General features: G+C 48.0%; 8 protein-coding genes across 8 annotated transcripts; 5 read left to right on the plus strand and 3 right to left on the minus strand.

The window, feature by feature from the left end:
- The first annotated feature begins 3,267 nt into the window (after nucleotides 1-3,267).
- Nucleotides 3,268-4,114, plus strand: P175DRAFT_0502411 (uncharacterized protein). Its single transcript, XM_040897376.1, has 3 exons — nucleotides 3,268-3,466; nucleotides 3,604-3,753; nucleotides 3,913-4,114. Exons 1-3 carry the CDS (start codon nucleotides 3,302-3,304, stop codon nucleotides 4,015-4,017), a joined length of 420 nt encoding a protein of 139 aa, XP_040751648.1. The 5' UTR covers nucleotides 3,268-3,301; the 3' UTR covers nucleotides 4,018-4,114.
- Nucleotides 4,115-9,865: 5,751 nt separating this feature from the next.
- On the plus strand, nucleotides 9,866-12,745 carry P175DRAFT_0494035 (putative mucin family signaling protein Msb2; the record flags this gene model as incomplete). Its single annotated transcript, XM_040896001.1, has 1 exon — nucleotides 9,866-12,745. One exon carries the CDS (start codon nucleotides 9,866-9,868, stop codon nucleotides 12,743-12,745), a length of 2,880 nt encoding a protein of 959 aa, XP_040751649.1.
- Nucleotides 12,746-13,770: 1,025 nt separating this feature from the next.
- On the minus strand, nucleotides 13,771-15,095 carry P175DRAFT_0494036 (mitochondrial fission process 1 family protein; the record flags this gene model as incomplete). Its single annotated transcript, XM_040896002.1, has 3 exons — nucleotides 13,771-14,109; nucleotides 14,212-14,779; nucleotides 14,953-15,095. The coding sequence occupies 3 exons, from the start codon at nucleotides 15,093-15,095 to the stop codon at nucleotides 13,771-13,773; spliced, it is 1,050 nt and encodes a 349-aa protein (XP_040751650.1).
- A 1,012-nt stretch (nucleotides 15,096-16,107) lies between these two features.
- Nucleotides 16,108-16,836, plus strand: P175DRAFT_0502414 (ATP19 family protein). Its single transcript, XM_040897377.1, has 2 exons — nucleotides 16,108-16,235; nucleotides 16,359-16,836. Exons 1-2 carry the CDS (start codon nucleotides 16,114-16,116, stop codon nucleotides 16,405-16,407), a joined length of 171 nt encoding a protein of 56 aa, XP_040751651.1. The 5' UTR covers nucleotides 16,108-16,113; the 3' UTR covers nucleotides 16,408-16,836.
- A 100-nt stretch (nucleotides 16,837-16,936) lies between these two features.
- P175DRAFT_0502415 (holo-ACP synthase) lies at nucleotides 16,937-17,869 on the plus strand. Its single transcript, XM_040897378.1, has one exon. It carries the CDS (start codon nucleotides 16,984-16,986, stop codon nucleotides 17,434-17,436), a length of 453 nt encoding a protein of 150 aa, XP_040751652.1. The 5' UTR covers nucleotides 16,937-16,983; the 3' UTR covers nucleotides 17,437-17,869.
- Nucleotides 17,870-17,957: 88 nt separating this feature from the next.
- On the plus strand, nucleotides 17,958-19,496 carry P175DRAFT_0460902 (histidinol-phosphatase). The gene is made up of 4 exons (XM_040894746.1): nucleotides 17,958-18,122; nucleotides 18,185-18,345; nucleotides 18,459-18,995; nucleotides 19,096-19,496. Exons 2-4 carry the CDS (start codon nucleotides 18,187-18,189, stop codon nucleotides 19,327-19,329), a joined length of 930 nt encoding a protein of 309 aa, XP_040751653.1. The 5' UTR covers nucleotides 17,958-18,122; nucleotides 18,185-18,186; the 3' UTR covers nucleotides 19,330-19,496.
- Nucleotides 19,497-19,835: 339 nt separating this feature from the next.
- P175DRAFT_0481441 (putative triacylglycerol lipase (LipA)) lies at nucleotides 19,836-22,204 on the minus strand (the record flags this gene model as incomplete). Its single annotated transcript, XM_040895455.1, has 9 exons — nucleotides 19,836-20,156; nucleotides 20,206-20,341; nucleotides 20,405-20,691; nucleotides 20,751-21,004; nucleotides 21,054-21,144; nucleotides 21,194-21,261; nucleotides 21,311-21,429; nucleotides 21,493-21,607; nucleotides 21,693-22,204. 9 exons carry the CDS (start codon nucleotides 22,202-22,204, stop codon nucleotides 20,008-20,010), a joined length of 1,731 nt encoding a protein of 576 aa, XP_040751654.1. The 3' UTR covers nucleotides 19,836-20,007.
- An 854-nt stretch (nucleotides 22,205-23,058) lies between these two features.
- Nucleotides 23,059-24,975, minus strand: P175DRAFT_0533255 (putative LysM domain protein; the record flags this gene model as incomplete). Its single annotated transcript, XM_040900036.1, has 1 exon — nucleotides 23,059-24,975. The coding sequence occupies one exon, from the start codon at nucleotides 24,973-24,975 to the stop codon at nucleotides 23,059-23,061; it is 1,917 nt and encodes a 638-aa protein (XP_040751655.1).
- Between the last annotated feature and the right edge of the window lie 1,062 nt (nucleotides 24,976-26,037).

Here is a 26,037-nt window from a genome sequence, read left to right on the forward strand (position 1 = left end):
AAAGAAAGACTGTCAGAAAGAGAGTGAAAATGAAGGTGATGGTGGAGGTGAGAGAGAGTGTGGGTGTAAAAGAATAGAATGATGATATGCAATCACGTTGACAGAAAGAAAGCTGCTGTTCCTGTTTAATAATTTCTTGTCTAAGTTCCCTCTTACTCTCCTTTTGCCGTCGAGTCTAGAGTTACCACAGAATGAAAAAGACTTTACTCGATTTCTCCCCGCCCCCTGAGGTTGGAGGACACAGACTTGGATTATCCACGCGAGAACACAGTGGTCGGTTCCAAGGAACTGGACGGATCCTCTTTCCTGCTGCTGCTTCTTCTTCTTCTTGGTGATAAAATAAAATCAAATAAATACGTAGCAGAGAACACGCTGGTGGCTGTTGAACCAGAAAGAATCAGAGGGGCCGTGGGGTTCGAGAGAGGATATCTGGTGGTTCTGCGAAAAGGTGGCGGGAACACCACAACCACCAACGATTTTTAAGAGGGAGACAATGGAAGGAGAGGTAAGGGATTGAATTTGATGGATAATGAGGCAGGGTGAGGAAGTGGGAAACAAGAAACAGACTGGGAAAAATCCAGATTAAAAAAAAAAAAAAGAGAGAGAGAGAGAGAGAGGCCTTGCACTCCTACCTAGTTGGTGATGTAGGGGAAAAAAAAGCAACCTAAGTAGTATGATAAAACCACCAGTTACATGGAGAGGGAGTCAGGCTGTGCTCAGGTGGGTTTGGATAAGCCAATAGCATGGTACAGATAACCTAGAAGAAATGCCATTTGGAAGAGTGACAGAAATAAAGAATGTGAACTTGAGTAGTAAGTAGTCCATAAACTGGATGTATATAAGTGAGGATCCTGTTAAAGTTGAGTTAAAGAAGCCTGATCTGATATACTCTATATCTGACTCTCTTTCAACAAAGACGAGTTTCTAGGCGATCCGCTTACTTGACCCCAAGTTCAACTGAAGGGAAATCAGATGGACTTCCACCGGAATTTCTTCCCCGGCCGTCTACATCTTACTTGACACTAGTTCTTAGGCTTATTTCCAGCCCTGTTGAAATTGTCGGTACTTTGGTGAATCTCCAGCGAGGTTGGGCAGCCACTGAATTGCCCATCCTCGTACTACTCAGATCATTTAGAACCAGCTAACCACCTCAATAATTCCGTTAGTAGTGTAGTTATCTAGTGTACTCCGTACTTACGTTGGCTGGTTCCAGGATCCATGCAACTGGGGAGGTGGGTTGCCACTGCAGAACCACATTGGATTTTTTTGACAGTGCCACTACGCTAATCCCTTTTAACTCCTAGCCCTTTTTCTGTCAGTTGTATGATTTTTACATTTTACATTCTTTTTACTGCCCACAACTCAGTCAATGAGATGAACTTCACCTCCATCTGGGATTCTCCTTTTGGACTCCAATTCCTCTCTAAGTCCCATCCCAATCTGGATCCTCACTCAAGGCCGCCTCATCTTATCCATGGGTTGGCTTTTTCCGTTCCATTCTATCATCATGTTCTTAGTCAAACTTAATACCCGTTAACTTCCTTGTATCTTATCTAGGTAAACTGGTCCGAACCAAATGAAAAGAACACCTGTCAACAAGGGCGCTTAAAACCCCTCCTCCTTCTCCCCGGTGGCTAGTTACGAACTAGGACGGTCCCCAGCCTCGGTCCATGTACTTGTACAATACTGGTTTTTAACCTAGGTAGTACTTCAATGCACCCCTTGCAGGCAACCAATCACCACTCTGCTCTTCTCTAGTTACTAGGAACCTGCGAACGAATATACCGTCGCTCTGATATCAAGAAGATGGAATTGAGTTGAACCAAGTGTGTTGGATTGCGACCAATAAAGTCCGAAGTTGTATGATAACCCCACGGCGGAGCAACCCACATCCGATCGGCTTGGACGTATGCATGCTGCATGTACAGAGTACAATTGTGCATCAATCTATACTTCCTACTTACTCCATCGTTTCCTCCAAATTAACACGTTCCCAAGTTAAACAATTCTAGTACTTCAGTTTATGGACACAGTATGGCATGAGAACAGCCACATCCCACTTAACAAAGCCAGTAGAGCTCCATTAAACAGCCTGCATCTAAGACTTGTTGTATACATCAGATCCATAGATCTCCGCTATCGACCTAGCAGGTACCTATCATTAACAGCCCTCGTGTGGTTGCAATTTGAAACTTGATACATCAACTGTCCTTCATGTACCACCCAGAGTCATGTAATACCGAAGACTCAGATCTAGATATGCTGCACAGTTCCTATTGTTATAGTTTTTATGAGGATGGGTGTTTACTATAAGATACTCTAGCTGGCGATAGCAAGATATCTGATAAGGCATCACAGACTAATTACTGGGGTCAAATATTGTTTGCGAGCGCTGTAGTAATGAGTGTGAAATATATACAATACCCCCGGCTCCTTATTGTGACATGGACATAGTAGATAAGTCAGCAAATCATTGAGCATAGTTGCAATAATCGAGCATCTGTTTTTTTAATTAGGGTCAACTTATTTTGGAGCATATCATCTTTGGTTTTGACATGCATATGTTCAATGTTGGACCTATTTAATTCAAAGGACATATTCACTAGATTCTAAAGTACTTGATCATGAGGCTCATGGATACCTTTTATCCTACACTTAGTTTTCCCTTATGAACAGTTTTTGAAAGCCATAGATAGGTTCTGTAATCTCAGAATTAGGGTACGGTTCGAGGTAAATATATTGGTATTGCTGGCAAGGTTGTTTAGTGAGTGAATCAATCAGGATTCCTCTGCAAAACCTCCCGAAGTGACAAGGTAAAGGATCTCTTCAGAACAAACTATAGTATTGAATTAAGAAAGTGATGAATACAGTACGAGTTTATAGGATCATGGTTGAAGCCTAATATATATTCCTGTTTTCTCCCTCTTAATCTAGATCAACCAACCAACCAACAATACTCTATATCTAAATCATAAGTAATAAATAAATTATGTCCTGTTCCCTAGTTAGTTATTAGGAATGAAAACCTCTATCTCTACCTTCTCCAACCTCTCCTCTCCTCCCCCATCTCACCTTTGTGATTAGTTATTAGTCACGACCGTTATCACACTGGGTGGGGCAAACTGGAGTAATCCACAGATCAAATCAACCCGACCTCAAGAATAATCATCTCACCTCCTCACTCACCACACTCATATAAATACCTACAGTACCTACTTATCCTTGTTCCAGCCCTGGCCTCGAAATTAAAGGAAAGATAAACAATCTCCCCCCCCCCCCAAAAAACACTCAAAGATACACAATGTCGAAACCATCCAGATACATCATCCGCACAAATGGCGCCCCCGCTCCTCCGGCTTTTATTTCACAAGGCACTGTCGTGGGCGACTTGGTTTTCTGCTCCGGACAAATAGGCGTAGATCCTAAGACGAACAAGATGGTCGAGGGCACTGTACAGGATAGAACTGTATATTTCTTCCTCCCCCCCCCTCCCCCCCCCCTTTTTTTTCTGATCTCCCCCGAGTTATCTAACCCAACGTACGCCACGCATACATACCATCCATCAATTTCACCTACTCAACTAACGTGAACGCCCTTTCATAGAGACAAGTCCTCAAGAACTTAAGCGCAGTGCTTGAAGCAGGCGGCTCCAGTATCCACGACGTAGCCAAGGTGAATATCTTTCTAGCGGACATGAATGACTTCTCTGCCGTGAATGAGGTGTATGCTTCTTTTTTCCCGGATCCGAAGCCGGTATGTTCCTCCTTTTTTTTTTTTTGAGTTATCACCGTCTCTCTCTCTCTCTCTCTCTCGCTTCGTTTCCTGGTTTCCGTGTAGTCTACTGGAACTGGAACGAGGCGAGGGAGTGGATTGGAAAAGAAGTCCCAGACTGACTACTACTACCAAGTATAGGCTCGGACTTGTGTTGCGGCCAAGACGCTGCCCATGGGAACGGATGTTGAAATCGAGTGTTCGGGTGTAGTGACTCGGCCCGAGGTTTTGAAGGCCCGTCTTTGAGTCTTTCCTTTGCTTTGTTGATTTCATTTCATTTCATTTCATTTCACTGTGTTGGGGGCTTGGCTGTAAATAACCTGAAGGGATATTGCGAGTAGAGTGCAACATATGAACCAGAAAGTCATTGCGAGGGCTGGGGGTAAAGATTCGAGTCGACTGGTAGGTACCCAAGTGGTACTTACTACAGTGAAACCTCAACAAATGCATGTATTTAGAATATCGCTCTTAACACAGCTGTCCACTCTTTTTTTTTAACTAGTTAACCACCTGCTCCTCTTGAAAGAGATGAAGCTTATACAAAGCCTTAAGAGCATCTAGAAAGAACCTTCATATTCTTTGTCACATTCATCAGATTTGTTATCGAGATTAGATGGATCATGGGATAACTACCTCTTCTTCTGTGATTCAGTACTGTGCTGGTGGCTAGTTTGTCATTAAAGGCTTTGGCATAGGAAAAGGCTAGAGAATAATGTCAAAAGTAGCGTTTAAGGCGCTTGAATGTAAATTTGTATGGTAGAAAGAAGGGCTCAATGTATTATCATGTAGATAATTGGAGTAGAGTGCAATTTTGTATGGGAATTCCTTGGCAGGTTACAATTAGTGGAGTAATGAATGCATTTATTTATTTACCATTAGGGAAATGTCAAATGTCTGCGTGTTCCTTTAAACACGGGATACAGGAATTACAATACAGATACGACAATTTGCCGGCAGCCAATGAAAAGCAGGCCCAATTTTGGTCTCCCTCTGTGGAGCTAACGGGTCTGTTCAGGAACAGGCTTAGCGCAACTAATTTCGTTGTTTGATGTGGTCCACCACAGGTACCTTGGGGCAGGCATAATAAAAAGCCTTACAAGGTCCTTGCTTAGAGTGCAGGTCGCTTGCTGGAGCATATAATTTAATGCACTTTATATTTGATACGTCTATCATCCTAGAGATGTAAAGAAACCCTGATCGTATCCCCCCCCCCCCTCCCTCCCCGATACAATGAGGCGAGATTAACTATCAAGTTATGTAGCATCGTACCTGGGCAATAAAGTAGGGAATTAAAGATGCCGAGATAGGTGTGCGTGAAAGTGACATGTCACAGAGGCCCGCAATCCTACATTTTGTGTCCTATACCTTGGACGTTGGTGCACGAGGGCTTCCGCGAGGTTTCATATCTGTCTGTTGACTCCGTTATGGACTGATCACAGGCAAACTTCTCTCTCACTCTCGCCAGCTCGCCGACTCCTATGTCCTCTCACTAGCAAAGGCCCAATATAAGGCACCTTTGGATGGCCTAAGGCCCAGGAATGAGTTGGCAAGGTTATCCAACTAGGGGTGGGGACAGAATGATTGATGGGATATGCCGGAATCTGTGCTTGCGAGGAGTATGCATTCTACTCGCCTATCATGGAAAATGCTGGTGATCGCTCATCCGATCGTACCTATACGAGGAGCATAATAATGATGATCATGGCCCTCCGGAGAGTGAATCATACTTACCAAAAGCATTGACTTGTCGATCCGGAAGTCTGGACTCTGCCAGCCTATCTCACGAATGGAAATAAGAGCCTGTAACCAGCTGAAGCCTCTGCTGGTGTTTTGAAGTTTGAGGGAGATTCAAGGGGGCCATGTCACACCGGTCAACTTTAAAACAGATGCGGTCCTGCGTGCTACACCTTGGTAAATTTGCCTCTATTCCTTGGCAAATTGACACGAAGAGGTAGAAATTACTCATCATAACGAGGATTGGCAGTGCTTGTCTTGTGGCTAGCTCTTGTCGATAGGAATTGGAGGATTGCTAGGTTCTAGACAATCAGGAATCCGCACGTGGGCGGCATGTACTCCGTAGTCAGTATTTAGGCGTCGTCCACGCTTAAGCGAGTCATTTGGTATGAATAAAGACGAGAAAGAACTGCCGAGATACCGAGTTCATAGTGCACTGCTTGCCCATTAATTTAATAATGCTAATGGCAGGGATCATGCCAGTCGAATAAATACAATATGATACATGGTACAGTAGAATTCAAAGCCGAGGGTCTCGCCCTGGGGTCCTTTAAAATTATCCCCAAAATCGAGCACTAATTCAAATATGAATTAGCGCCGGAATATTTATATTCCTGTATATTTACGGTATGGTATAGAACTGTAAGAAAAGTGTAATAAAACTGGAGTCCTGTCAGATGATTGTACGAGCGAAAAAGAGTCAAACAATAGTTCAAGGTTGTTCTGAGGACCCTAAGGTCAAAGCAGATTCAATATGATTCGAATGCTAGGCTCCCCGGTGGCAGCTACTGTGAGGATACCTACTTATGACACACAGCCTACCTACCTAGGTAATAATGACTCTGTCTTGCGACTTGAAGCATGGGAACACCCCAGGTAATTTTAGCAGCAACCCTACACTATCTGAATATTGATATACCCCCAATCTGATAATTCCCAGACGCTCTACGCCCTTGCTGAAATCAGTCCTGAGCAAATAGAACCTGGCTGAGGGCACCAAATATACAACACGTAAGACAAAGGGCTGAGTGCATTGTGCAACAGTAAAAGCACCCGACCAAAGGTCTGGCTACCGAATAGCTATGACCACCATCAGATGGTGGTCATGGGGGGCTTTTTAGCCTATTAGTAGAACACAGTAATCAGAATTTGTTAGGTAGGTGAGAAGCTGTCCCTACCACTAGATAGGGAGTGTTCACTATCACAGATATAACACCTGTCAACTTTTGTTCAGCTAAACAGTGCCTAGACAACTATTTTGTCCTGATACAGTTTGTTGCTCAACAACCCCGGGATAACAGTTGGACAGTCACTACTACCTGTATTCTTAAGGATGCTGGCTATTACCCACCTCACTAATTATAGTTATATCTAACACTGACTTACTCTTAGGAGTTTTTCTTAGGGTTTATATTTACTGATAGTGTGCGCTGTCTTGGATTCAACTTGTCAGCCGAATACGGTCAAATATGCACCTCCCGGCTCATAACCTGATGGATGTCAAATCAATAACGAAATGAAATAGATCCCATTTGGGGTCAAAACTACCTAACTTTTATAGCTATACTAATCAAATTGATCCTTCGTGTTCTAGCTAGAAATGGTGGCATAATGTCATAATAACTTTCTTGAGCGTGGGAGTTCTGTGGAATAAACACTTGTAGCTATGAAGAACTCTTTGATACCTAGGTAGACTGTAGGGTTCAGATCCAGTAAGTAATAAGTAGGGCAGCAAGTATATTAGCTAAGCTCCATTTTATAAATATATTTCTTGTATTCCTTTGCTGCAATGAAAAGAGGCATTCTCCATTTTTGTGGGGAGATGATCTTGTGCTTAACTAGGTTATGGAGTACTCCGTACTATACGGAGTACCTAGGCAGCTATATAGTGTTTTAATAACAAAACATGTTAGATAACATATCAGTATAATAGAATACCTTAATACTATACAATACACTATTGCTGGAATCATACTTACCAGAACACGCGCAAAAAGGACTAGTGTTTCTTGGCATTGAGATCATTTTTAAAGGTATTGCAGATGGTGCTGGTTTTAAATTTGAGTGTAAGGGAGGGCCCGGTAGAATGTTGTGAGTCTGGAGGATGGGCGACTGGGATGGTGCGACAGTGTGGATTGGATGGCTTGGTGTGGCCAGAGCAGGAGTAGTACAGAGTAGTGTACTACTAGTAGTCCTCCATAATAATAGGGGTAAGTATCTTTATCTTCTTGCTCCTGTCGGCACATTTCACTCTACCCTACTATACCTTCCAGGCTTCCACACTGACACTCAAATGCAAGCCATGCCTCTAGACGAACAAGAGAAAGTTCTTCTGATGATTGATCAAGTTCAATGTTAATCCATGATCTATCTCCCTGTTTCCACTCCCTGGTAACTTTAAAGAGAAACAATATCACCACGCACTGGGAATGGACCCCACACCAATCCAGGAACACAATGCACTAAGATGACGCCGTCGGTCTAGGCCTAACAGCAGTCTTAACCTTGACAGGAGAAGTGCTGCTGTGCAGAAAAAAAAAAAAAACCGAGGCCCGCAGTAATTGCGATGCGCGCCGTACAAATTAACTGATCGACAGCATTCAATCTTACTGGTCGCGAGTTGGGACCCGTGCTTCATCTCGCGGTAAGGACTGGAATTATCGACCAAATGGGAAGTTTTTGGAGCTGTCGCTGGCCGCTGGGAGAGAAAAACCAACGAACGCCTTGGTTTGGCCAGAGGAACCGTTATATTAGATCATCTTGGGGACTTACCTACTCTGTAAGTTAATTCATCAGAGACTAAGATAATTATCTTTTATATTGCTCCAATCGCCTCCGTACCCCCATCATCCTCCTCCTCTCTACTCCGTAGGCCATAGCGCTCGTCTTACCCTAGGAAAAACCCCGACAGGCTACTTCTTGTCTACCGGTGTAGGGGAAGGGAAAAGATGAGAACCGCCGAAAATTCGAACGAAGCGAGACTCAAAATGAAGAACCATGTCTGGAGTCTGGAGGTCTCGATATGGTACTCCTACAGAGTAGGTAAGCCAAAAAAATCAAAAAAAAAAAAAAAAAAATCAAAACTAATAATACAGTACCAATATACTCCATACTAAGGCATTTAGTGTTGTGCGTGGCCCCAGTCTCATTTTACAAGGAGGATTGGACTTGGTACTACTGGTGTGAGTCGGGCGTCATTTCATTCTAACAGGAGTTGGGAAATGTCGCAATCTTTGCATGAGGAATATGTATGTACTGTACTAGTAGTACATACAGAGTACATTAGACATAGCCCCGATGCTAAAGGATGGCTGTGCCTGCAGAAAGCCTTGATTTCAGTCAAAGAATAAAGAAGTGGTTTGGAGAGAGAAAGGAGATTTATTCTTAGAACTTTTAGCTATTTCCCTTTGTAAGTGGTAATACGTGGTTTTCTTTCTCCACTTGCAGCGCTCCCGTACGGATTCGTATTTCCACGGCCTTTTTCCTTCCCTCCTCCAATTTCCCTCCCTTACTAGCAGTTACTCCTTCTTTCTTGCCCCTCTGGATTCTTCTTCTTCTTCTTCTTCTTCTTCTTTTTCGTCTTCTTCTTACTCTCCTTCCTTTTAGTTTTATTTTTACTTTTTTCTGGTATCCTCATCTCTTTCGATTTTCCTGTTGTTTCACCCCTTTCTCCGGATGCCTTACCATCATTTGGTGCTGTCGTTGATGTAGATAGCCCCTGGTCCTTGTTTTTGTTTCTATGTCAATGAACCGCTGGGACCTGACAATTCATCGCTTGCCTTGTCTCCTTGCATCCACTCTTTCCCACGGTCGCACCCTGTACTAAAAAGGTACCACCATTACACCTACCTTCAACCACCTCCCTCCATCATCATCATCATCATCACCACCACCACCGCGCTCCTTTTTTTGACATTCCTGTTCTAGACTTTGTCGTTCGCTCCTTACAGACATACACTCGTTTCTCTGTGCTTTTTTATCGCCGAAAGTATTCTTGTTTCTCTTTTTGAGGGGTCCTCTGTTGGTCAACCACTCCCCTGCCGCTCTTTAATCCCTATTTGTTTATTACTCGAAGAATTCCCATCATTTGATCAACGCAAATCGCTGCCAGCCTTGTTATCCCTACCGGAGAAATAAGTGAACAAAGGACGGCTGGAAAGAATCCTCGTCCGAGACGCCCACTGCTAGCCACCGATTCTATAGATCATCGATATCAACCGTGGGATCTTGTATTCGTCACTTGAACTCCTCGTCTGTTTCGGGATTTGGCCCAGACGCTTTACAATTGAGCTATCGCTCAGTCCTTTCCTTTGGATATATTCATCTATTACTCCATCGCTTGTTTGCTCGCTTCGCAACCATGGTATTACGGACGGCCCTGCTCGCCGCCGCCTTGTCGCTTGGTGGCCTAAACTTGGTCGCTGCGGACCAGCTACGACCTCTCCATGATATCCCCAAAGGAGTCGCGAGAGAAGTCATTTCGGATTCTGGGTCTTCAAGCTTAAACAGGCTTGATTCGCGGTTTAGCTCTGATTCCAATACTACCAGCTCGACCAGTGACCAGCCTGCTGAGGTTGTCATCGTCCCCATTACCCTCTCCATCGATGCTAATGGCGTAACTCACACCATTACCGGCGTCGCCAGGACTACTCCAGCCACGGCTGTTGCTTCAACTACGACAAAATCTGCTGTGGACGCGGTGACTGCCACTACAACTACAACCACCGGTTCGACGTCAACAACGAAGTCTTCAACGACCAAGACTACCACTGAAACATCGACTACTGCCACCGCAACGTCGACCACTGCCGCAACATCGACCACTTCCGCAACGTCGACCACTGCCACAGGAACTTCGACCACTTCCGTAGAGAGTTCGACCACTTCCACCGCAACGTCGACCACTGCCACAGGAACTTCGAGCACTTCTGCAGACAGTTCAACTACCTCCACTGCAACTTCGACCACTGCTACGGGAACTTCGACTACTTCTGCAGACAGTTCAACTACTACCATATCAAGTGTGACCACCGGCACAGGAACTTCGACCACTTCTGCAGACAGTTCGACCACTACCATATCAAGTGTGACCACCGGCACAGGAACTTCGACCACCTCTGCAGACAGTTCGACCACTACTATATCGAGTGTCACCACTGGTACAGGAACTTCGACCACTTCTGCAGACAGTTCAACTACTACTATATCGAGTGTCACCACCGGCACAGGAACTTCGACCACCTCTGCAGACAGTTCGACCACTACGATATCGAGTGTCACCACCGGTACAGGAACTTCGACCACCTCTGCAGACAGTTCGACCACTACGATATCGAGTGTCACCACCGGTACAGGAACTTCGACTACTTCCGCAGACAGTTCGACCACTACCATATCAAGTGTGACCACCAGTACGGGAACATCTACCACTTCCGCAGCGACTTCGACTACTACCACCGATGGTAATCTAATTGATAGCGTTTTAACCAGTCTTCTTGGTTCGACTACCAGCACGATAGCGGCTAGCTCGACTAACTCTCCTGGCACCTCTAATACTTCTGTGGAAACTACCCAAGTGGTGACATCCAGTGGTTCTAGTACTGCCATGCCAACATCCACTAGCTTGTTCTCTGCGGAAACTACCAAAGTGGTGACATCCAGTGGCTCTACTGCTGTCACGCCAACATCCGCTAGCTCGTCCGGAGGCTTGCTTGACATTCTTTCGTCCGATTCCACCATCACTGCGTCCGGAACCATTTCAATTATCCCCTCTCCGTCAGCCACCAGTTCCTCCGGAGGCTTGTTGAGTGACCTCCTCGCTACCACCGCGTCTACTATCACTGCTCCTGGCAACTCATCTACCACGGCTACCGCCTCGTCTACTCCCTCATCAAACTTGCTTGACAGCGCCTTGCCTACAATTTCTGTCAGTGTCCCTGAGTCGACACCCACGTCTTCAAGTTCTACCAATGTTGGTTCGAGCACGGATACTGTGATACCTTCGACATCTTTGGCTATCATGCCCTCCAGCTTGTCCAGTGTTCTTTTCCCAACCTCAACCTCTACTTCTACCTCTACTGAAGTGGGAGCTTCCGTGCCAGTAATCCCAACTGCCACAGCGCCTAGTGGCTCGATTATTCCCGCTCCTTCGACCAGTGGTTTGATTACATCGGCTTCGTCCGCGACTGGGACCAGTCAGCCTACGCCTTCTGCGACGCTCGTAACAACCACTACTAGTAGCACAGAGAACTCCATTACCACCACGAAGGCTGCTACGGAAACCACCACGGGAACCACCACGGAGACTACCACGGAGACTAGCACCGCTGAGCAAGCTTCTAATACCAATGGCTTTGTTCCATCAAGCATCCTGGTTGAGCCTACACCGACTGCTGAGGAGACAACCACCGAGGAGACTGCCACCATCGCTCCGACTGAATTACCTGGCTCTATCTCTCCTGCCAGTGGCACCCCTGAGGCCCCCGAAGGATCTACTTTGATTCAGCTAGGCTTTACCAGGCCTCTTCGGTACTCGTTCGTGGCTACTCACCCACTATCTTCCTCGCAGATTTTCTTATACGTCCCAGAGGGTCTTGAGTATGCCCTGCAGGCCTTGAGCAAGAACATTGTCATGTCTTCTATTCAACCATATGACAATTCTGCAAGCACTGGTTATATTGCTACTGTTGCCCAGGCTTACATTCCCTCGGACGATGTTGACACGCTGGACAAGATGCTTCACAACCCTATTTCAATGCTCTATGAGCAGCCTAACGGCTCTGTGAAGACTCTGCTGTCAATGCTTGATCCTTCAATTCCTCTTGTCGTTGGAAGTTCTGATGATTCCTCTTCTGGTAGCTCTTCATCTAGCACCGCTAATTACAACTCGGGTAGCAACAACGGTGGCACTGCCAACAAGAACATTTATGATGACTCCGTTGCTGGTGCCAATAGCAGCTCTTCGGCTAAGCCTAGTTCCGTTGGAATTGGCGTTGGTGTTGTTGCTGGTGCTGCTGCCTATGGAGCTGGTATGTTCTGGGTTGCTCGTCGCTATCGGAAGAAACGTCAACTCCACCGCCGCACTAACTCCAGTGTCGAACAAATGAGCGAGGGCGTTGCTGGACCACTGTTTGCTGCTGGTGGCCGCCTTTCTCGTGGCAGCCAGAACAGCCGAGGAAGCCAAAGAACCCAGATGATCAGTGCTCCCGTCATGGCAGAGAATTCCCTCGGATGGAATTAGTTTACTGATGATGATCATCTTGAACATATATAAAAAAAAGAAAAAAAAAAGACAAAAATAATGTGGATCGCATTGTTCTGGTTCGAAGATAGACAGGGGCAAAATCACAAAGAAAGAGCAGATGGGAGAATCAAGGTCTCTGCGCTACAGTCATTTCCCCCTCTTTCCCTTGTCTATGGGATATATTCTGGTATACAATTGGTTTTCTAACTGTATTCAAAGTTCGATGTATTTGCATCCGTCCATTGGATGCATGTCTTTCTGTATAATTTTTTTTGCCCCTTTACATATTTTCTTTTCTTCCTTATTCCCCATATTGTTTCTACATTTGTCTCCTTCTCTAGCCCGCCTTTCCTCTTCTTACCTTCCTTTATGATGGTGACGCAGAGCAAGATCTCACCACCGCAATCCTTACTTCTCCTTCTCTCATCTTTCCCATGAAACTCTTTCTGGCTAACTGACTATTTATGCTCCTCTAATGGTTGGGTGGTAGTATCCGTGATGAGAGATGTCATTGCTCTACTCTCTTGCCCTGTTCGAATCTGACTCTGTTCTCCACCATTTCTTTTTTGTTTTGTACAGATGTATAGTGAAGTAGAGAAGCACGACATGAACCATGTTTTGGCATGGATGTTGGAATGAACTTATACCTTTTTGAATTTTGGTAGTGTATTTTATACCCTTTTCGGGGATCACTGGCCCCAGGGTTGATCTCTTCGACTGGGGCATGGTAGGGTGCGCTATAGAATTTAGTTAAGTGTATAGATTTTGGACCCAAAGCTAATCAACCAAAAGAGAAGATATTAAACCCATGAGAAGAGAAGATGCTAACCATTATGTACAAATGAATATATGAGACGAAGCATCCGCATTGTCCAGGTGAATCGAGAAGAGAGCGGCACAACGCGCAAAGAAAAAAAAAAAAAAGGTCTTTTTTTTTTTTTTTTTACAAAGCGACACTGATTCTAGTTACTTGTAATCGCTTGAACGCAAGAAAGCGAAGCCACGACTAGACGAGACTAGACTCACTCCGACTTATCTTTTGAATCGGAGGCAGAAGAGCCAAAGCTAAATCCTCCTACCATGGACCGAATCCCCGACTGGCCGCGTTCCTCGCGGTCTCGTTTTCGCTCTTCCTTTGCGCGGCGGAGTTCGTCTTTGTACTCGTCCCAGGAGATTTTGGCGTCTGGCCCTGGAGCGGGGATGATGCTTGGGGCGTGCGCCGGCGGAGGCGCATGGGGGAGATGGCGAACTGCGTCTTCGCCTGCGTAAGCGCGGAGCCCGGTTTCGAAGGCCCATTCGACAGCTTTTTCGACGGGTTCGTCAAAGAGGTAAGGGAGGAAAGGGACGACGGAGAGACCGAGCTGCACGTGGATAGATATTAGCCCATCTATGGTATTTATTCCCCTTCGATTGTGGGCGCGTAGTAGAGGAAAAGCAAAGGAAGGGAGAAAAAAAAAACGTACACCGATAGGAGCCCAAGTGCGGAAAAACACACTCTTGTTGTTCTTCAGCACCCGGCCAGAGTACTTGACCACGCTGTGGATTGTGAATGCTGGCAGACCCATACTGGCGATGCTCTGGAACACGGCGCGCTGCGCCATCACCATGCGGTAGTCTTCGATCAGTGGGATAGTCGTTGACGGCCATGGAGTCAGGGTATCAGGCTGGGTTTTTTTGTTGACAGGGTCGGGGTTGTTGCGCAAAGCTCCGCCCGTGTTGCTGCCTGTGGCCATGCCCTTGGCAACATCTTGGTGGGCTAGGTCGCTGGCGTCTTTGTAGGCTTCGCAGGGTGGAGCGAGCACGCGACGGTTGCGGAGATAGGCCTTGTAGCCCTCGTGGGCGACATCGCCGATTAAGTAGGTCCAGGAGATTCCGTAGGCGGTGCGCACGAGGTAGGGGTGAGCGACGGGGCGGAAGGACTCGCCTATGTCGGAGGTGTAGGCGACGTAGCGGTGGGCGGAGAGGAGGATAGTGCGCAGGCGGGTCGCGTACCCGGCATAGCGGTATGGGGTTTCGGTGGAATCAACGGAGCTAAGGGGGATCAGTTTGGTCCTTCATTTTGATTTGTTTTAGAGAGAGAGAGAGAGAGAGAGAGAGAGAGAGAGAGAGAGAGAGGATGAAGTGCAGTGGTGTGGCGGGGAATAGATGGAGAAGCAATAGAGCACGCGACAGTCAGAACTGAGAACAGCAAAAGATGTACGTACTATGGGGTATAAACATCATCATAATAGAAACCATCATCATTATCAACTAGCTCTTGCATTTGAGGGGTTAGTTTTCCCCTGGTGATGGGCTCTTGAGGCTTTTCAGACGTATTGTCCTTTTGTCCTCCGCTTCCCCAGAACATCTTGTGCTGAGACCAGTGTTGTCCTCGTTATTTTCCCTTTGCTAGGCTGGAGGGAGTGGGAAGTAAATAAATGAAAGTAAAAAGCGAAGAAAAGACACCAGAAGAGAAAAATGGGCTGAATGCACTACTGCAACTTGATGAATCAACGGTGATGGTGATAGTAAGGCCGGAACTTGAAACTACTGGAAAAGAAAGAAAAAGAAACCCCTCGTGGAAGCTCCATCACGCTCCCCCACCCGCATCACAGGCTCTTATAGTCTGTATTACTGCTGTACATTATATTATACCCGTACGGAGTACACGACAACCGAATAGCTAGCCGGGGGCAACTCCCTGTCAAATGGAGCTCCAGGGAAGAGAATACTTCCCCGAGGTATGTCGAGGACACTTCCTTTGGTCCTAAGCTCTGGTCGTGTCGGTCTCCCTCTTCTTTTTGCTGCTGGTTTGGATTTGGTTTCCTTCTTTCCAAAAGGCTCTCGGACCGTAACCTACCCTAATATTGTAACCTTATTATATGAACCCATTGCTTTGATTCATTGGAATCGAATCATCCTCATATCCCGCTTTATATTCCCGACGTCATCCGCGGGACGGAAACTCTCGGGACATCACGTGACCCACTCGTGACATATCATGTGATGTCATTTTTTATTTGCTGACTCAGAGATGACTCATTCCGCTTAGTCATATTCTCTCCCCCCCTAAACCACATGCGGTAAAGACTAAAGTCGCCGCAACTTCCATCGCTTGCCGTTTGGACGACTCCCGCAGGGCCAGCTCTTTCGTACCGCTTCATTCGCCGCAGTGACTGTTCTTTCTTGAACCCTTTCCGTCCTCAATCCGTCATCATGGTCGTCTACTATCAGCTTGCCGGCAAGCAAGTCGGTTCCCACGTTGTACGTTCCTCACCCCCTAGCTGAGCCATCCCCTGGGCGGCTTGCGTGGGTTTTCCCGAGATCCTGTCGTCCGGGTTCAACGGGAGATAGCTAATTGTCTTCGAATTTCTGTATAGCTCGCCATGGGTGTCCTGGGCGCTCTCTTCGGTGGTACCTACCTCGCTACCCGTGGCTCCGGTGCCCAGAAGCAATCGATCACTCCTCCAATCCAGGCTTCTTCTCAGGATGAGGAGACCTTCATTCAGTACGTTGTTCTTGCCCGACACCCAGTTTTCGACTTTCCCTTCAATCGGACTAGATAACACTCTACTTTGTTTACTGTGGGAATGAAATACCAAAGCAATTGCACTGACCGACGTTTTTGCAGGGACTTTTTGAAATCTGTGAACGGGGAACAGAAAAAAGCGGATCATTAGGATACCCCTGGAGTCAATGGAAATCAATGGAGGACACTTGGTTCCGGTACTTCTTGAGAACCTGCGATACATTCTTCACACGCAATGAACCGATGGTCACGTTAATTGAGACTTGGTGAAAGGGAGTGAGTGTCCTGGGGGAATGGACTCGCGGGCCAGATAGGCCCGATGGCCTGTCTGAACCCACGAGAGTGGGGTGTGAATCTGTACATATAGAGGTATACACCTAGAAGGCTTATATTTGCTTTCATTTGGTGCTTGTCAGGACGTTTCTGGACTTGCTTTTCTGGCGGTATCGACCCGGTCCGCGCGTAGCATGTACAATATGTAGTATCTATTGATGTGTAAAGAGCGCATCGTGTTTCTCTCAGCGTGTAATTGAATACGTAAAGACCCGTGTCGCACCCGCTATTGTTGTTTCAACTTGGGCCCTCCATATTTTCTGATAATCATCTGCTTAGTCATCGCGTATACTCATGTCCAAATGTAGAGAGTTACAAAAAAAAAAAAAACAGACCCAGGCTACCAACTTCTCCTTCTCCTTCTCCTACAACCTCATTATTTCCCTCTAACAACATGAAACCACTTCCTTTCCCCTTACCTTTCAATATCGGTACGGATATTGTCCACCTGCCCCGTATCACCCGCCTAATCAACCGGCCCGGAGACTACCTCACTCGGTTCACGCGCCGCATCCTCTGCGAACAAGAACAGCATGACTTCCGCACCCGATTTGCTATCCCCACTCCGTCTACTTCCCAGGCACCACCTAGCGGCTCGACCTCCATAACGCCCGATATGGCCCGCTGGCTCGCCGGTCGGTTTGCAGCAAAGGAAGCCGCCAGGAAAGCAGCGCCACTGGGGGCTGCGAGTCTCGGGTGGAAGGATGTTCTGGTGCGCGTAGGCGAGGTTGATCAGGGGAGGCCGGAGGTGGTGTATCTTTCTCCGGAGGGGGGGAGGGTTGGTCGGTTATCGATTTCGCATGATGGGGAGTATGTCGTTGCCGTGGTTTTGGCGACGGGTGAGTGAGGCGAGGGCACATGCTGTAAAGCAGTATACAGGATTTGACATGCGACATTTCACTTGGGGGGCTCTTATAGATACACACATGACGCTAGGTGTCGCCAGTGGAAGAAAGCTTCGTCGGGATGATAAAGCCAGCTGCGGTGGGCTTTGACGGGCTGGGCTATCTATCGCGCGAAATAAGCGCCTGGGGTACCGTAAGCGACCTTGAGGGGATGGTGCGAAATGCAATGGTCGGGGTTTATGTATGGGGGGTCTGGAATGGCTCTTGCGACAGACAAGTTGATAGACTGGGGAAACCACCCACCTGGGCACTTATGGATATGAGAGGCTCTACCTTTTTAAGCTCCCATCGCTGGATATGAGGAGAAGGATCTAACCAATCCAACTGTGATGTTAACAAACGTGTAGTTCAAGTGATAATAAGAGGTGGAGATGGGAGATCCTCGGCGGGAAGTGATGGATGGCATCACAAGCGATAGATAGAATCGAATATAATCTTTCTTTCTTCCCGCTTCGAGGAATTCTTCTCTGAATCAATCGCCAACTCCTTGGATTCTGATCCGTTGAAATCTAAATCCTTTCCATTCCATTCCTATTATTGCCTATTACGCTGGAAGGGATCGGTCATTCCTCTTAATTACTCTTAAGCTATAACCTTCATCGCGGGGCAGACAGACGGATCGCCTCTGGTAAACTCCTCCACTCGCATTCATTAACTACCCATATCATCAGCTAATTGTAGTTTCAACAGCTATGCCCTACACACATCATAGCCACTCGGGCCAATTCTGCCCTGGCCATGCTAAAGATTCCCTCGAGGAGGTAATCCAATTGGCCATTGCCAAAAAATTCCAAGTCTTCTGTCTTTCCGAGCATATGCCCCGCGGAGAAGAGGATTTCTATCCGGAAGAGGTATAAGGATCCCGAGCCATTCCCCCTATGGAGACTGCCAATACGAAGATGAAAGAAAGAAAGAAAGAAAGAAAGAAAAAAGTCCCAACCTAACAACTGAATGTCCGCTCTAGATTGAAGCCGGCAACACCGTGTCCTGGATGATCGCCAACGAAGCCGCCTATTTCCAGGAAGCCCAGCGGCTTCGCGAAAAGCACAAAGACCAAATCCGGATTCTGATCGGGTTCGAGTGCGACTGGATCCGTCCGGAGTCTCGTGCCTTGATCGAGGAGTCGCTGTCGAGACTCCCGTTTGAGTTCTTCATGGGCTCGATCCATCATACTCTCACGGTGCCGATTGACTACGACCGGGCGCTGTACGAAAAAGCGCGAGATTTAGCCGGCGGCACCGACGAGCGGCTGTTCGAGGCTTACTTTGACGAGCAGCTCGACATGCTCCAGCAGTTGAAGCCGCTCGTCGTGGGGCATTTCGACCTCATCCGCTTGAAAAGCGACGATCCCGAGCGGAGCTTCAGGCAGTGGCCTGGAGTCTGGGACCGCATCCTGCGCAACCTGGACTACGTGGCTGGGTATGGGGGCATTCTGGAGCTGAATTCTGCGGCGTTGAGGAAAGGAATGAGTGAGCCTTATCCCAAGGCTGAGATTTGCCAGGTAAGTCGTCGTGTCTTTCTTTTTTTTTGGGGGGGGGGGGGGGGGTTCCTGGGGGGTATTGCGTATAAGATAAAGTTCTGTTCTGATTTAACGTGGCTAGGAATTCCTGGCTCGTGGAGGTCGGTTCTGTCTGTCCGATGATAGCCATGGGGTGGACCAGGTTGGGTTGAACTTCCATCGCGTGATGGACTTTGTGGACAAGGTGGGCATATCCACCTTGCACTACCTTGATCTGGCAGAGGAGGGAGAGATTGCAGTGGATAAGCGGTTCCCTCGGACGCAGATAAAGGCGGTATCCGTGGAAGAGGTGAAGAAGATGTCTTTCTGGGGGTGAAGTGGCTGATTATCCATTAAGCCTCCTTGTTCTTGTCGCAGACGGCGTTGAGGTTGCTGAACCCTTCATAGAAACTGAAGTGAATCTGATCGAGATTGACTAGAGGAGACCACGAAGCATAGCCTCAACCTCTGACAACCTTATAGTATCAAGCTTCTGAAACATGCCTGGAACCAAGGAAGTGATCACTTGTAGATAACATGTCCCACTGGTGGTAAAGATGGAGCTACACCGTAAGATCACAACACACGAACGTGGAGCATACTGAGGAGGGGCTGAGTCTAAAGACACGACCTGCATGGATACCACATTCCCTCCTCGCCCATCGCTGGTTCAAGATAATGAAGGGAAGCATGAATCCCGTCAAGAGGGTAAGAAAGTAAAAGGACACCGGGGATTGTTCCTGGGAACCCAAAACATTAGGCAAACCAGACTAGAAGGCGATATCGTCAGGGTTAGGGTAAAACGTAATACAAATCCCAGGGTAAGAATTGTCTACCTACTAGGTACAGGCACTCAGATTGATCAAGTGGACTTGGTTATATCTTTTCTACATATTCTGCTCTGGTTCTGTGAGTTCTACCCTTCTTGTCCTGCGACTACTAGCCGTGCGGTTTATAGTTTACTTCAGGGTAGATGCAGAAAAGCTATGATAGAACTGTAGAGCAGGGAAGCTTCCTATCGCGCAATGGTATTGATATAAGCCATTCCATCAGCCCTGTATGTATCCCGCTCAACGTAGCTCTGGTTGCGCGGAAGACGGAAGACGAAATTGCTCGCATCGCTGGGGTTATGTGCATACCGAGGCCACTGAGGGATTTCGGCGACTTGTAGAGTTAGATGGAATGCGATTGAGCGATAAGGAGCAGAGCTTACCTCCATGTCGATTAGGGTCTAAGTCAGCCACGAAGGAAGTCCACATACGGGCTGCTAGGTTTGCGAGCTCCAGACGCGCCGGGTCGGCTCCTAGTGGAGTGAGAGTTTGGACGGGGTTTGCGAAGACGAACGGTATCTAGTTACTTATCTCGGCATGTTATGTATGGATCATCGTAGATAGGGCGCTTAGTGTACGTACCTCGGCGAAATGCCCAACCCCGATAGTAGTTGAATCGTTCAGAGCCGGCACGTCCCAGCGATAGGAGTAAACACGGGTCTCGTACTTGGCCATGGTGTGTGCGAGGAGCCGTCGGGGCGCAAACATGGTCAGATCCCCAGCCATTGACTCGTAGCGCTTATACATGAGGCCCCTTTCGGGCCAGGTGACGTTGCCCCAGCCGTAGGGGCAGCCGACGGCAGGGTCATTGGGGTAGAATGCCAGGAGCTTGGTGGCTTGTTCGTGGTGGAGAACCCAGCGCCTGGATGCTAGAAGGGAGGGTCAATTGGTTTCTTTCCCGGTCCTGTGCGTTTCTGGAGGAACAAACTTGTGAGCTGTTCGATGCACTCCTCATCCGTGCCAACTCCTGTCGTGCCGAAGCTGGTTCCTTCGTCTGTGCTGGTCCCAACTAAGATCGGAACTTTGGCGATTCGCCCATTTGTGATGCTGATCTGGGGGTATTCTTTGATGAATGTGCCGTCGACCGCTGCGAACCACTCAAGTCCTTCGTATGCGCTTGAATACAGTGATTCGAACGGGACTTCACGGAGACACTGAAGGGTGTCTGTTTCGTTGGAGCATCTGGGGGGGTGTTAGGTTATTCTTCCCAAGCAAGTCACCAAGAACGTACCCCGTTTTATTCACAATCCGATCATACATCGGCTGGTGCCAGTCTGTGCCATTCCAAGGAGGGCCAACGGCATTTCCGGATTCCATGATGGCTATCCTCTTAGTCCAGGATTCCGTATAGTCAGAAGGAGCTCTTCTTACCTGCTCTGAAAAGACCCTCGTTATTACCACCATTAGCAACCAGATGAGCCCCAACACTGTATGCGCCTCTATATTCCATCAGTGCCCCACTCTAAGCTCTCGGCTCTGAATACTCACGCCGACTCTCCCCAAATCGTGATCTTGTCTGGATCCCCCCCAAACGCCTCAATATTGTTCTTTATCCAGCGCATCGCAACCCTCTGGTCCAGTAGTCCGAGATTATTATTTCCCGATGCCTGCCGAGAACAGCATTCAGCATATCTACACGTAAAAGAAAACCCCAGGGAGAGAAAACGTACCCGAACCTCCTTCGAATCCAAAAACCCAAACGCAGCAACTCGATAGTTGATCGAAACCCCTATAACCGGCTTCCCATTCACAGCCGCTTGTCTGGTAATGTAGCTCACATTATACCTGTTGAGGTTCGGTAACTCAGCAACCGATCTTGCTCTTGATACCGTGCAGACGCTCCGAAATAAACATGAAAAGGCAGCCTTACCGCGGATCCGCCGTCGCTCCCTGCTGCCATCCACCACCAAATATCCACACCATAACGGGGAGCAACTCCGTATCACCCGGGGCTCGCCTCGGCCGAATAACATTGAGATTGAGACAGTCCTCGCGCAATTGAATCACGCCCGTATTCACGAGTCTGGTCTCATCAGACCCGTACCCAGGACACTCGTATCCGTACTCCGTCGCATTATAAAGCACTGTGTGATGGCGGTCTACACCAGCGAAAGACGAATCCGTAGCAGCAGCAGCAGCGTAGTCTGTTTTCAGAGCAGATCGCGTAAACCGCACGGGCTGGTCTGCGTACTTGATTCCAAGGAACAGCTCCTGTTCAAACTGGGGGAGCAGACGGCCCACGAAAGCGGTTTTGGATAGAGTTGCCACGGGCTGGGACGGGGAGGAGAGGGGCACGCTCGCTGCTTGTGCGGTATGGCATGTCGAGGTTCCCAAGCTAAGAGCGAGTGCGAGCCAGCTCAGCGTTAAGAGATGATTGTGCATTGTTGGCGCTGGTTCTCCTGCTTCTGCTTCGGCGGTGGAATGAAACGCGAGGAGGACTACCGGCGATGGCTATGGTTATAGTGGGACTAGGTATAGTTTACCCCGGACAGGGAGGGGATAATTGAGCTAATTATCCGAGTGTGAGAGGGAGGACCGAGGACCACACCGGTCGTTTATTGTTGTGGCTTCGCTGTACTGGGTTGGCGCATTGCTGGTGAACGAGGGAGAACGCTCTAACCACGAGGAGAATTTTCCTGAAATGAAGGTGATTAGTTCAATCTAAGGGTTGCAGGAAGGCAGATCATAGGTGGAAGAAGTTGCAGATGAAATGCAGGTGAGGTTAGTAGTTATTGTTGTGAGGGGAAGAATTTCTCCGGACAATAATCAGGAATACCGGATTCTTTCTTGCCTGAGGATTTGGGGAGAAGGCGAGGTTGACATTCATAACTTGCTTCATTATACCAATCGTAAACTGGTATTAGGATCTTCTATATTAATCTAGCTAGATGTGCAGCTTGCATGGCACGACCTGCGCGACTTGATGAATCTTAGCCATTTGATATAAAGACGGATAACGCCCAAGAGCAAAAAAAAAAAAAAAAAAAGAAAAGAAAGAAAGAAAGAAAATAGCCAGGAGAGTGCAGAGCATCATCTAGGTACAACATGTAAAGTGCAAAGAAGATATTCCATTACCAAAAGAACAGAAGCTGACAGCAATGTCTTGCTACGCCGTGCTATGCTGGACGCGTACAACGGATTTATATCTCAGAAAAAAAGGTATCAAACGACATATTAAGCCAGCGATGGGTCTTGAATGTGCATGGCATGGCACATTGGGATTTTGCAGTATACCGTCAATCGTCCTTAACCCTATCCAATCCAGTACGAGTCCTGCTCGTGCTGGGCGAAGCGCTAGGGAATCGTCCTCTAAACCTTCCTCCGTTCGAAAGATTGGTTCCAGACCGGTTGAAATCGGCATTCCAGCTTGACTCCACAAGGAGGCTGGTTGAAGCTCTCGATTCCACCCCATCATCGAGCTCGATTAGATCTCCGAGGCCTCTCCGTTCGCTCGTCTGACCTCGGCCATGACCCTGGAGAGTGGATGTTCCTTGTTGCAAATCGCTTAAGCTGGATTTCGCTCGCGCCGTCATCTTTCTAACCCAGCCTTCAACGGCGCCTCCTATGCTGTCGAGACTTGTCGAGTTTGATGCCGCTGTCGACGAATTTTCGTTGAGGCTGTCGAAATTCGGCGCCGGTTGTGTTGGAGCTAGCTGCGGTAGGTGTTCGGCAACGAACTTACTGAGACCGTCCATGGCGGGCCCGGGCAGATTAACGCTGCCATCAAGGGTTCCCACTCCGGTGCCAGAGAGCTGTAGCCCGCTCCGCTGGCGCTTATGCCGGACGCCGGGTTTAGGGAGACGCGATGTTCGTGGATTAGAGGCATGCTGGGATTGGGGTTGCGAATCATTGGAATAGCGTGAGGGAAGGAGCTGGATTGGCGAAGAGGATGAAGAGTGTATAGTTTGCTTGTGGTCTCGTCCGAAAGGTTCGGAATCGCTATAGCAAAGGGATTTTCGTCGACTGCGGGGAAAGAAACCTAGGGCAGTGCGGGGGATACGACCAATTTCCACAGGTGCGGAAAACCCGTCAATCTGTACCCAGGACTCGTGCGTCCATATATGGTCAGATTCTACTGCGGGTTCAGGTTTCGTCTGCATTTGGTCTGCCGATAACGTGGGAGTTTCGGGGACAGCCGTTGGAGCGATAGAGCTCCCACTCATATCCTCAATCGATGGACGTCGCGGGACATCGTCTAGTAAATCAACCTCTCCATGAGGATTTACCGGTCGACCCTTAACTGAACAGCAGTCTACAGGCAAGAGGACTGTTTTGCGGCCTTGAATGCTATCCGTGGGCCAGAATCCATTTGCCTTCCGGAAGATCGCGGGCTGGCAACCATATCGTATTGTAACGCCCGTGATACTGTCGGCTGGCTGGACCCGATGCACGTAAACCAGCGCATCTCCATCCTGGTCTGGTTGGATTGCCGAGTGATCTGCTTGGTCACTCGAATCGCGCCGTTTGTGCCGGGCATTCAAGCTCCAACTCGGATCGGTTTCTGCTAACAACAAAGCTTCCCGTTTCTTTGCCTGCACCAACGCTTGTCTCTCCTCCTTCGTTCCGGCGCCAATCTCAGGTGCTGCGGGCGCCGAGGGACCCCATGTGGAAGCCGACGGTGTGCGTGAGGGTATTCGCGTGCACACGTCTGGGCGGGAGGGCTTTCTGGCGTGCGTTCGGGGGGATCCATTAGCGGTCGGGTGGGTGATATCGCTTCCTAAAAGGGACGAGGCCAGACTTTGTAGCGATGACCAGGATGCATCGAGAAAGTCTGCGGCAGCTCGCGACGACTCAGCGAACGCCACCTGGTTTTTTCCATCGAGGTAAAACCCACCTAATGAATTCCCACCGGTCCGAACATGGTTGGGCGTCTGCGTGACTCGAGAAGGATGGCTCATGGGGATAGGGGAGAGGGTTCGGGATGGACGAGGTGAAGGGGTCGCACCCCGAGACCGGACCGCGGGGAGCTCTGGGGTAAGCATCGTAGACAGTCCAGTGGACCGTGGCTGGCGGAGATTATTATCCTCATCGCTATCGGTGAATGAAACCAACCGCCGCGACCGGACTGTGGAGGTGGACCGTGGGTTAGCATTAGTTGTTGTGGTCGTCGTCCCGGGACTGAGGGTATCGGCAAAGCCGCTGCTGGAACTCATCCCTGGCGACAAGGGGAAAGAGATGTATCTGAGGCGAGGCAGATGCCGTTGGACTCTCCAGAAGGGGAATTATCTGTGGTTTGGAGACTGCCGGGGCACAGATTGCCATCGGACGTCTCTATGATAGACCATTCGTCATGCAGTCTCCGTATCGCATCCGTGTCCTTTTAGCTCCGAATGAAGACCAGAGGAGTTCGAATATGCAAGAAATGATTACTCTGCGCCCTCCAGGATAAGATAGAAGAGAGTCCAAAAGCCGAGTCTCGTAAAAGGAGAGATAAAGGGCGTAGTAGAAAGGCTGGGGGAGAGTCAGGATATGAAGGTTGGTTTTGGAGTGGGCGCGGGAAGCGGCAGGAGGATGTACTGAGGTTAACTTCCTAGGGGATGATGACGACTCCCAAGAGAGTGGAATCGATCTTCAAACACGACGAAGAATGGGATTGCGAGAACTTGATCTCTTGTGGAATTCTTTCTATTGTTGTCTTTTCATTGCGTATTCTCCTTGACCTTATTATTCTGATTTTTTTTTTTTTATTTTCCTTCCCCCAACTATTCAGCTTTTGACTGCGAGACTCCCTCGGATTACGCATACGCAATATGGTGGCTCTTTTTGTTACCAAGAATTACCATACCAAACAGAGCACTTGGTCGATCCAAGTCTGGGGTTTCAAAACTTCGGATTCATCTTAGATTCCTTAGATGCAAGGTTGTGCATTATACCTGTTATTAGCTACTAAGTACCAACAATCAAGACCAATTGTACCTACATGGTTGTTTGATTCTTAGTTTGGTGAGACTATGTCACAGTTTCAAGCACAACCGCAACCCCCAAGTATCAATACAAGCCAATACAACTGATGGTATGAAAAAGTGCTGATCAAATGCACAGAAGGGAAAAAAACATCTATTGCTGGTTGGAGTAAGGATTGAACCCTCTATGAATAGCATCAATGGCGTTGAGATAGAAGAAGAAGAAGATCTTGTGTACATAGAATCAATACATAAAGGCCACTCACAGACATATCCCAGGTAATCAGTTACCTAGGTAGAAATCAACAGCAC

The sequence above is a fragment of the Aspergillus ochraceoroseus genome (assembly GCF_002846915.1).
Source record: "Aspergillus ochraceoroseus IBT 24754 chromosome Unknown P175scaffold_5, whole genome shotgun sequence".
In the NCBI taxonomy this organism is placed as follows: domain Eukaryota; kingdom Fungi; phylum Ascomycota; class Eurotiomycetes; order Eurotiales; family Aspergillaceae; genus Aspergillus; species Aspergillus ochraceoroseus.